The following is an 11,489-nucleotide window of genomic DNA, read 5'->3' as shown; positions in this document are numbered from 1 at the left end:
ACTTTGTCTTTTGAGAAGCATTTGTTGATTATTTGCCTATTTACTGATAGGGCTATACTGCCTTAAGGATTTTATTTATATTTATTTTTTTTCCTCATTGAGTTTATTGGTACATTTTAGGTATACAGTACAGTTACACTCATTATTGGGATCTTGTACCTTTACATGACAGGTCTTGGTTCTCATTTTTTCCCCCTTGTCCCTGCCCTCCTTTTACCCTCTCCTCCCCTCATTTACAAACACTTTATTTCCATTTTTTCATATTCTCATATTTTTTTCTTTTCCCTTATTACCTTTGCCCTATCCTTCCCCCTTTCCCTACACCTTTATCCCTTTTCTTCCTATTTCACATTGTCAACTATCTCATTAGGATCTTATGTACTACTATAGTTTATTCACACCTGAGAAACTATTCAGTATTTATACATATGACTTATTTATCTCACTTAGGAATGTATCCTCAATATGTATCCATTTTCCTATAAACGAATCTAATTTCTCATTCTTTATGGCTGAGTAGTATTCCATTTTATAGAAAAACCACAACTTTATCCAGTTTCCAACTGATGGGCAAATGGGCTGTTTCTAAGTTTTACCTATTACAAAGCATTTTTAGTTTGTTTTATAGTATAGATATTAATCCTCTGTTGGAAGAGTAGCTGGCAAAGATTTTTTTTTCTCCCATTCTGAAGACTGTCTCTTCTGTTGTTTGCTTTGCTGTGCAGAAGCTTTTTAATTTGATGTAGTCTCATTTATTGAATCTTGTTAATAATTCCTGTACTCACAGAGTTTCCATTCAGGAAGTCTTTTCCTATATCTATAGCTTCAAGTGTTTCTCCTGTGTTTTCTTTTAGTAGTTTCAAAGTTTCAGGTTTTATTCCCAGGTCTTTGATACATTTTGAATTGACTTTTGTGTAAGGTAAGAAATAAAAATCTAATTTCAATTTTTGGCCTATGGAAATCCAGTTTTCAAAACACCATTTGTTGAAGTGGCTATCTTTTCTCCAATGTATATTTTTAGCTTCTTTGTCAATTAGATGGCTGTAGTTAAAATGATTTGTTTCTGTGTTATGTATTCTATTGGTCTATATTTCTATTTCTTGTGCCAGTACCATGCTGTTTTTGTTAGTGCAGCTTAATAGTATAATTTGAAATTTGGGTATTGTGATGCCTCCAGCCTTGTTCTTTTGCTTAGGATTGCTTTGGCTATTCTCAGTCTTTTGTGTTTCTATATGAATTTTAGAATTTTTCCTAATTTTCACAAAATTAGACATTCTTCACAAGTACACCACCAAAAATTTGATGGCAATTGAATTAAATCTATAGAATGCTTTCAGTAATCTGACCATTTTAAAAGTATTACTTTTGCTTGTCCATGAACACAGTGGTCCTTTCACCTTCTAGGACCTTTAGTTTCTTTCTTCGGTGTTTGGTAATTTTCATCTTAGAGTCTTTCACCTCCGTGGTTAGGCTGATCTCTACGTATTTTACTTTTTTGAAGCTGTTGTGATTGGAATTGTTTTCCTGATTTATCACTAAGCTAGTTCATTATTAGTGTATAGAAAAGCTATTGATTTTTAATGTTGATTTTATATCACAGACAGATTATTGAAGTGAGGGTCCTCATCTAATATTAGGAATAGAAAGGACCTGCTAATATATATTGAAACATATAGAAAATTTAAATACATAGGGATGCACAGCATTTAACATCCATGAACTATCTTTAATGATTAACAAATTATATATTTTTTGAGTTTATTATTACATTTTAGAGATACAGTACAGTTACATTCATTGTTGGGATCTGGTACCTCTACATGACAGGTCTTGGTTCTCATTTTTTCCCCTTGCCCTGCCCTCCCTTCACCCGCTCCTCCCCTCCCCATTTACAAGCACTTTATTTCCATCTTTTCCTTATCTCACATTTTTTCTTTTCCCTTATTACCCTTCCCCTATCCATCCCACCTTCCCTACACCTTTAGCCCCTTTCTTCCCATTTCACCATGTCAGTAATCTTATTAGGATCTATGTACTATTGCAGTTTATTCACACCAGAGAAACTATTCAGTATTTACACACACGGGTGACTTATTTATTTCACTTAGGAGTATATCTTCAATATGTATCCATTTTCCTATAAGTGAATCTATTTTCTCATTCTTTATGGCTGAGTAATATTCCATTTTATAGAAAACCCACATCTTCTTTATCCAGTTTCCAACTGATGGGCAAATGGGCTGTTTCCAAGTTTTAGCTATTACAAACTGTGCCACTATAAACATGGGTGCACACACATCACTGTGATATGATTCTTTTAGTTCTTTTGGAAAGATACCCAGCAGAGGGATGGCTAGGTCAAATGGAACCTCCAGTCCAACTCTTTGAGGTATCTCCATATTGATTTCCATAGTGGTTGCACCAGTCTGCACTCCCACCAACAATGGAGAAGGGTTCCTTTCTCCGCACACCCGGCCAACATTTGTTATTGGTTGATTTCTTGATAGCAGCCATTCTTTGTGGGGTGAGGTGGAATCTCAGTGTTGTTTTCATCTGCATCTCTCAAATGACCAGTGATGTGGAACATTTTTTCATATATTTACTTGCTGCTTTTACTTCTTTGTCTGAGAAATATCTGTTCATTTCAGATGCCCATTTTTGAATCGGGTATTTATATTGGGGGGGCTGATTGTTTTAAGTTCTTCATATATTCTAGATAATAGTCCTTTGAGGAGCAGCTGATAAAATTTTTTTTCCACATTGTAGGTTATTTCTTAGTTCTGCCGATGGTTTCTTTTGCAGTACAGAAGCTTTTTAATGAGATCCCAGTTGTTGATTCTATCTGGTAGTTTCCATGCTACTGAGGATTTGTTCATAAAGTCTTTTCCTATGTCAATGTCTTCTAGAGTTCTGCCTAACTTACCTTCCAGCAAGTTTAATGTTTCTGTTTTAATATTTAGATCTTTAATCCACTTGGATCTTAATTTAGTGCATGGTGAAAGACAAGGGTCTAGTTTTAATCTGTGGCAGGTTGACATCCAGTTTTTCCAACACCGTTTATTAAAGAGGCTATCTTTCCTCCACTGAGGATGGTCAGCTCCTTTGTCAAAGATGAGGTAGCTGAGTACATCTGGGTTTGTTTTTGTGTCTTCCAGTTTGTTCCACTGATCCTCAGGCCTGTTTCTTTGCCAGTACCATGCTGTTTTTATCACAGTGGCTTTGTAGTATAGTTTCAAATTGGGAATTGTTATACCCGCTGCCATGTGTCTGTTGCCTAAGATGGCTTTTGCTACTCTAGGTCTCTTATGGTTCCAAATGAATTTTTGGATTCTTTTTTCTAGTTCTGCGAAATATAGTGTTGGAATTTCAATTGGCATTGCATTGAATCTGTATAGCAGTTTTGGTAGTATGGCCATTTTCACTATGTTGATTCTTCCTACCCAGGAGCAGGGGATATCTTTCCATTTTTTATATCCTCTTCAATTTCTTTTTTCAGAGTGCTGTAGTTTTCAGTGTAGAGATCTTTTGCTTTTTTTGTTAGATTGATTCCTAGATACTTCATTTTTTTGGATGCTATTGTAAAAGGCATTTTTTCCCTTATTTCTCTCTCAGTGAGTCTGTTATTTGTGAATAAGAAGGCTATTGATTTTTGGGTGTTGACCTTGTATCCAGCTACTCTACTGAATCTGTCAATTAAGTCTAGAAGTCTTTTGGTGGAGTGTTTTGGGTCTTCAATGTAGAGTAATTCATATCATCATCAAATAATGACAGTTTATCTTCTTCCTTTCTTATCTTCATTGCTTTAATTTCTTTCTCTTGTCTGATTGCTGTGGCTAATGTTTCCAGAACTATATTGAAGAGGAGTGGTGATAATGGGCATCCTTGTCTTGTTCCTGATTTTAATGTGAAGGTTTTCAGTTTCTGGCCATTTAACATGCTGTTGGCTATTGGTTTTTCACAGATAGCCTTGACTAAGTTGAGGTATAGACCATCTATTCCAATTTTTTGCAGGGTTTTTATCATGAATGGGTGTTGAATTTTATCAAATGCTTTTTTCTGCATCTATTGAGAGGATCATATGGTTTTTGTCCTTGACTTTGTTAATATAATGTATTACATTTATTGACTTTCGTATGTTGAACCACCCTTACATCCCTGGAATAAATCCAACTTGGTCAGGATGAATGATCTTCTTGAGAATTCTCTGTATCTGTTTGCTACTATCTTATTAAGGATTTTTGCACCTATATTCATTAAGGAGATTGGCCTGTAGTTCTCTTTTTTAGTTGGGTCTTTCCCTGCTTTGGGAATCAAAGTGATAATTGTTTCCAGGAATGAATTTGGAAATATAGCTTCCCTTTCAATTTCACTGAAAAGTTTGAAGAGTAATGACAGTAGTTCTCTAAATGTCTTGTAAAATTCAGCAGTGAATCCATCAGGGCCTGGGCTTTTCTTTGTTGGTAAATTTTTAATTACATTTTCAATTTCACTGACTGTAATTCGGGCGTTCAAAATGTTTTTATCTTCTTTGTTCAACTTTGGTAATTCATAAGTACCTAACCCCCCCTCCATTTCTTCTGTGTTTTCCATTTTTATTGGAGTACAGGTTCTCAAAGTAGGTATTAATGATCCTCTGGATTTCTTTTGGATCTGTTGTGACTTCACCTTTTTCATTATGTTTTCTTATCTTTTTGTTTTTAAAAAATATTTTAGAGTTTAGGTGCTCTGTATATCTCCATAGTCCTATTTCTCCCCTCTCCAGAGGTAACTAGTGTTCTAAAGTTAGTCCATGCATATTTTTGTGTATTTACTATATAGGCAATATTCATGTAACACTTTATTTTCATTATTTAACTAATATGCTATCAATACCATTCTAAAAGTCATGTTTTAATAGTATATTTATGAATCTGTTAATATGCGCAGACTGTCTTCATTTAAACTGTTGTACTTCATTCTGTGACTATATCATGATCATATATCTTTTCCCTACGATGGATGCTTTGGATGTTAATTATTCATCATTACACATTAACAAACTTTTACAATCACATTCAAAATAATTTTTTTCAAAATGTTAAAATTATCTGTAACTATTACACATGATATACAACTGAATTGATAATAAAAAATTTAAGAGATAAATTAAAGAATATGTTATGGAAGATCATACAATATAAATGGTCAATTCTCTTCTGAACTATATGCCACCCAAGAACTGAACAAAAGATCTACTACCAGTGTTAAATGTGCCATTTTCACATGTACATTCTGCCAGCTGCAATCTCAAAGACCATCTATCTGTACCTCTCCTTATCATTTTCTGTTAATATTTAGTCAGTATTTCCAATAAAATGGGCTTCTTCAGATCAAAGGCTTTTACATCAGTCTTACATGTGAGTCAAATTCCATGGACTATTAGAATTTGATTTGTTCCATTCTCTTACACTCTCTGTTTATCACACTAAAGAAATGAAAGATACAAAATTCTAAGGCTAACTAGCCAGAAAATATTAATTCAAACTTCATTATTTTTCAAAGAGAGTGTGTGACAATTCTAATTAGAGGCAGAAGCACAAGGAAAGCAAAAATCAGATGTTCTTCATAAGAGTCCTCCTTTTGGCTGCTTTGATTTTCATGGGTAAGTCAAAAGTACAATTTTAGAATCTTGCCTAATTAAAAAAGAACTAATTTCAGAGGTAGATTTAAAAGTCACTAGTAGCAGTATCACAACAGAAACTTGTTTATTAATTATTAAAGGTGGGATGGGAAGGATATATAGTATTGGGTGGCATTTCTCAATCATTTCCACTGGAATGCTTTGGTTCCTTAATGAGGAAAACATAAAAGCAGAGTGGGAAGACTTTCAGTAAAGTCAGGGCTGGTCTGGGATTTAATGGGAACACAACTAGAAAATGAAAAACAAGTTGTGTAATAATTGGATTTAGAAAATTACTGATGCAAAGGCTCATATGGATTAGGACAAAGGGAATCCTCCCTACTTCAATGGTCATAGTAGGAAAGGAAACAGATTAATAGATTATGAAATATATGCCTCAATTCTCAAAGCTAAATACTACTAGTTGCCAAAGCAGTGGCATTATATTTGATTATATATGACAATCTTATGTTGATTTGAAGCTTAGCTCCACGATGGAAGACTTTGACACCCACGTTACATTACGTATGCTTTATGGTCATATTCTGTAGCTGCTCTTCAGAGTACACATATTAGTGGAGAGTAAAATGTCATTAAATAAAATCAGTCATCAAATTAGTAGCCTCTTGTTTTTGCCATTTTGTTAGTTTGTTTCAAAGTGAAAGGCTGAATTTGTTAACTCTTCTGAATGTTAACACTGGAAATCAGTGACAAATTTAATTGACAATTTATCAATTAAAGAAACAGGCAATGTTAAAGAAACAAGTTGTACTTAAAGTTTGTACAATGTACACTGAGAGATCCCTCCTCTCTGTTTTATCGCTTCATAATTTTTCATGTAATTGTTTCAACTCCCTTCCTGACCTCTCTTCTGACTACACCTTAGGCATACACGGTTTGACATTTTAATTATGTGTATTTCTAGAATCTCTCTCTTCTATGTCTGAAAATACGACATTCAGTGTTGAACAAACATGGCTAGTTGAGGGCATATTATGTCTTTAATTCAAATATTTATTTAGATTTACTTATTAGAACTAACAAGGCATTTCAAAGTTATTTCATACTTATTCTTTGAGCTGTGCTGTTTATTTTTGCTTAATCTAAACAGTGATTTCTATGCTAGGTAGTGAGCAGAGAAAATTTTAAAAGTACAAGTTATACCATTTATTAGTGGATAATTGGAAACAAAGTATAATTAATGACAAGTCAATGCTTATGAACAAATAGAATTTTGTAGCCAGGGAAAAAGCCAATTTTACATGTGAATTAGGATACAAAATTTTGTGAGACCCTCTCAATAAACTACAGAAAATTAGCAGAAAGCTTCAGAAAATAGACTTCTCAGGATCTCCTGGAAATTAGTGGAGATACTGAAGGCTGTTTCTCCTGTTTTAGCACTGGCTGGGCCATGGGCTAATATATGTGCAGGCAAGTCTTCCAATGAAATCCGGACATGTGACCGCCATGGGTGTGGACAGTACTCTACTCAAAGGTATGGGGTTTCATGATCGACCTACCATCAACCTCTTTGGCTCCTTACCGCTTTTCTGAGTCCTCTCACCCTATATTGCCTTATGTTCTTACCCTTTGTTCTTGCCCCAGAGATATGTGTAACGTTATTGTCTTTGGAGTGACTTCAAAGAATTCTGCTTTAAGTATGGACTGACCTGAGGACAGATCACAAACTAGGGAAAAGAAAAGGGAACAGATGAATGCTATTTTCCCTCCCAACATCTTTATACAATGACTTATCTCACTTAGTTTTCCAAAGTTGAAAAATCAAACACTACTACTGCATTTTATAGATGAGGAACCTACACTGAAGGGTTAAGGGTTACATGAAGCCCAGCTGGAGATGGTGAAGCTACACCTGAAATCAAGATTTTGGCTCCTCTTCCTACTAATCATGCACTACTGACCCAGCTTCTGGAATTTGAAAGTTAGAGGCTAATCATCATCCTATTAGAATGGATCTGTCACTTACACCTATAGTACTTTAAAGCAATGTCAAATACTCTGAAACATGACTATGAGATGGGACCTGCATAATTAAGACTCAACGGGGGCCAGGGATTTAGCTCAATGGTTCTGTCACCTACCTCACAGGCACAAGGTCCCCAAGTTTGATCCCCAGCACCAAAAAACCCAACAACAACAACAACAACAACAACAACAACAACAACAAAACACTCAACTAGTATCTCATTATATGGTTTGTACACTTGACTCACACAATACCTTCTTGGCTCACTTGGAACCTGACAGATAGTACCTTACACATAATTCTAAAAATCTTGGTGAATCTGACTATTCCATAATATCCCACAAGAAGGCAGAAAAGCCTGGAAGGAGCAAGCTTAGTGGCAGCAGTGAAAAGCCAGAGCTGAGGGATTGTTAGAGACACACTTAAGAAACCTCACAATCTGGAATGATTTTTGCATTTCTGCTCCGCACAGTTTAATAAAACCAGGAGGTATCACTCACTGCACTAACGTATCAGTCACTGATGTTTACAGTGATTTTCACTGAGAAGAAAATAAAATGCTAGGGTAATAAGCAATACTTTCATGATACGTTCTCAAAAAAAGGCAATTCTTTTCAAAATGGTCTTGACCATTGAAGGGATCAAGATTCCAACAGCTATAAAATTTACTTAATTATGCTGTCTCATTTCCCAAAAATATCATATAATAGTAATAGCTAATATTTGTTTAAGGCTTACCACATGCCAAGTACTAGTTTAAATGCTTTAATCTTTACAACATGGTCATTACTAAGAGTGGTTAAATTTGGACTAAACAAGGTGAGGAATCCTGGAACATCACAAATGTTCTGGAAGCTTCAATTTCTGAAACTCTATTGTGGGAACAGTGGGCTAACACCACATTCCTGGCAATAAAGTTTCCCATGGCAGCTCCTCAGTCTGCTCATTATTATTTACATCCTAGAAATCAGAGGACTCACCAAGGTGTGGATGTTCTGTGCTCCGATGGATCTACTGTGTATGCACCATTCACTGGCATGATTGTGGGCCAGGAAAAACCCTTTAAAAACAAAAATTCCATCAATAATGGTGTTCGGCTATCTGGAAGAGGTAAGAGAGGTGCTTGAATAGACCTGGGGCGCCCACTGGAGATATTGATGCTTATTTAATTTAATGCAGTTTTCATATACACAAGTCTTGTACTTCTTTCAAAATGATAAAACTTAGAACACAGGGGAATATACCAAGCGAAAACAACTGATGAATTTTCAATGCATCTACTCAAGCATCCTATTTTTAATTCAGTTGTACTTTTTACTGATACTTGAAAGCTCTTTATTCTGGGTATGAGTGCTTTGTCTCAAATTTTAATTTTTTTCTTACACTTTGTGATGTTATTTTTAATGTGATCAAATTTAATAATAATTTTTGTTAACATCTTTTTAAAAGTTTGACGTATCTGCCAACCCTAAGGCAGGACTATATTTTCTTAGGTTTTCAAGTTTTATTTCTCCTTTCATTATTTAGATCTACATGATTTTTATTTGACTTAGCAACATTAACTGGCTCTATGGCTCTGCAATATTTTTTTGGTCATAAATCAGGATCCGAGGGACTGTGGATCTGTTGCTGTATTGTTTCATCAATTCATCAGTCTGTGGGTTTCCAGTTTCTTAACTACAGTAGCTTTAACATACATATTGATATCTAGTAATAGAAGTCTTTCATCTTTGTTTTTTCACATTGCCTTGGCAATTCCTGGTCATTGCCATTTCCAAAGAAATTTTGGAACCAGTTTGCCAATTTCCACAAAAGTCCTGCTGGGGCTTTGGCTGGCTTTGTAGTGAATATATAGGTCGAAGTGATAAGAGCTGGTATCTTTGAATAACGAGTCCTCCACTCAATGAACATCTTACATTCTCTGTTCCTTTAGGTCTTCTCTCAATGTTATATTAGCAGTTGCTGTACTAATAGTTTTCAGTGTAGAGGTCCTACACATCATTGGGGAGGGTACTGATGATCGAACTTGGGATCTTGTGTTTGCAAAGCAGGCCATGGAACCACTGAGCTAAATCCCCGGCCCTGCACATCTTTTAATACATATTCATGAGCCATAACTTACTGAGTTTTTTAGAGCTTCTGTAGTAGCAAAGTCCAACAGAAATATAAGCAATATACATAACAACATTTTCTAGTAGTCTTATGAAGAAAAAGAAATGTGTTGAACCCATTTTAATATTTTATCCAATCCAGTATCTCTAAAATATTTTTCAATTTAATATAAAAATCAAGACATTTTACATGTTCTATACTAAATCTTCAAAATGTACTGTGTATTTTACCCTAGACCACATCCTTGGCTGTTGAAGTGCTAAATAGCCATATGTAGCTTGTAGCTACCATAGTGGACAGCCTATCCAATTGCCTTGTTTTTGTTCTGCTCACTTGCCCTCTTTGCCCTGACGGTGTCAGTCTCCCTTTGTTAGTGGGTTTCTATTTCTCCATGAATCTCCTGTAGTTTCTGTTTTATGCAGATGGGCTCTATGTTATTTAGGGTACAGAGGGCTTGTGAAATGTAGTGGTTGCCTTTATGTACTGTCCACCTTAGTTTCGTTTCAATGCTTTTTGGCCTGAATTCCACTGTCTGGTAATAGGACCAGAATACTCGCTTTCTTGTTGCTTCCATTTGCTTGGCAAATCACTGTCTAGTTCTATTTTTAGCCTTTTCAATCATTATGCTTTATTCCATACAGCACAGAATTGGGTTTGGAAAATGTTAAGTAGACAAGTAAAACTCATTCTCATTTACAGATATGACTCATATATTTGGGACCAACACTGTCCTATTATCTCACAATTATTGCATTATACTAATTGTCCGTTTCTATTTGGTCTTTTTTTTTTTAAATGTCTTTTGTTATTTAGGAAAGCTTGTAAAGCTTGTATTTTTGAACTTACTATTTCTATTTTTCTTTCTTTTTTTTTTTGAGACAGGCTCTATGTATGTCAGGCTGACCTTGAACTATGTAGTCCAGGCTGGCCTCAAACTCACAGCGATACTCCTGCCTCAGCCCCCAAGTGCTAGGATTATAGGCATGTGACACCATGCCCAGCCACTTCCATTTTTCTTTATTTTCAAAATCCAGTAGCTTTATCAGAACATGTCTTGGAGTTGACACTGTTCTGGATCAATTTTCCATGACCTAATGTTTTTCTGCTACTATTCTCCAATCCCTCTATTTAATTTTTACTTAATCTATTCTATCTCTGGCATCTTGTAATTTTCACCTTTCTTTTTTTAGACGAGGTCTTAACGTGTTTACCCAGGCTGGTCTTGAACTTGCTCTAAAGTGATCCTCACAGAACTGGGACATAGGCATGCACACCATTTTCAGAGCTTAGTTTTCCTTTTTAATAGGATTCTGCAATTTTATTTCATGAGTTCACTCAACTTATTTTTTGTATGTTTTTGTCCATCTGTTTTTACATGTTTTAATTTTTTGAATAAAGGCTACTAAGTCCCAGGTAACGAAAAATTATACTTACTTTCTTTTAGGTTTCTGTGTCAAAATTTTCTACATTAAGCCAATTAAGTACCAAGGTTCCATCAAGAAGGGAGAAAAGCTTGGAACCTTACTGCCATTGCAGAAAGTTTATCCTGGCATACAGTCACATGTACACATTGAAAACTGTGACTTGAGTGATCCTACTGTGTACCTGTAAGCAGAAGACAAAGATCAGAGCTTATCAATAAAAAGCCATCTTCTTAAAAACTCGGATGCATGTCCTATATCTGAAGAAATCTGTCTTTGAACAGAAATAAAATAAATGCAAGCAAGAAAA

The 11,489-nt window shown here is 35.2% G+C and overlaps 1 protein-coding gene across 1 annotated transcript; it reads left to right on the top strand.

The window, feature by feature from the left end:
- The first annotated feature begins 5,380 nt into the window (after window positions 1-5,380).
- Lect2 (leukocyte cell derived chemotaxin 2) lies at window positions 5,381-11,489 on the top strand. Its single transcript, XM_010614101.1, has 4 exons — window positions 5,381-5,641; window positions 7,058-7,154; window positions 8,611-8,756; window positions 11,203-11,489. Exons 1-4 carry the CDS (start codon window positions 5,596-5,598, stop codon window positions 11,367-11,369), a joined length of 456 nt encoding a protein of 151 aa, XP_010612403.1. The 5' UTR covers window positions 5,381-5,595; the 3' UTR covers window positions 11,370-11,489.

Source organism: Fukomys damarensis, unplaced genomic scaffold (assembly GCF_012274545.1).
Source record: "Fukomys damarensis isolate Sample0158 unplaced genomic scaffold, DMR_v1.0_HiC HiC_scaffold_9, whole genome shotgun sequence".
Lineage (NCBI taxonomy): Eukaryota > Metazoa > Chordata > Mammalia > Rodentia > Bathyergidae > Fukomys > Fukomys damarensis.
This window is presented reverse-complemented; position numbering and strand designations above follow the sequence as displayed.

What these genes read in the sequence shown, in the direction of transcription:
- Lect2 (XM_010614101.1), top strand. Translation starts at nt 5,596, where the DNA reads ATGTTCTTCATAAGAGTCCTCCTTTTGGCTGCTTTGATTTTCATGG. An exon ending in GGCTGCTTTGATTTTCATGG is followed by an intron (nt 5,642 to 7,057) that starts GTAAGTCAAAAG and finishes CTCCTGTTTTAG; the next exon opens with CACTGGCTGGGCCATGGGCT. An exon ending in TGTTCGGCTATCTGGAAGAG is followed by an intron (nt 8,757 to 11,202) that starts GTAAGAGAGGTG and finishes ACTTTCTTTTAG; the next exon opens with GTTTCTGTGTCAAAATTTTC.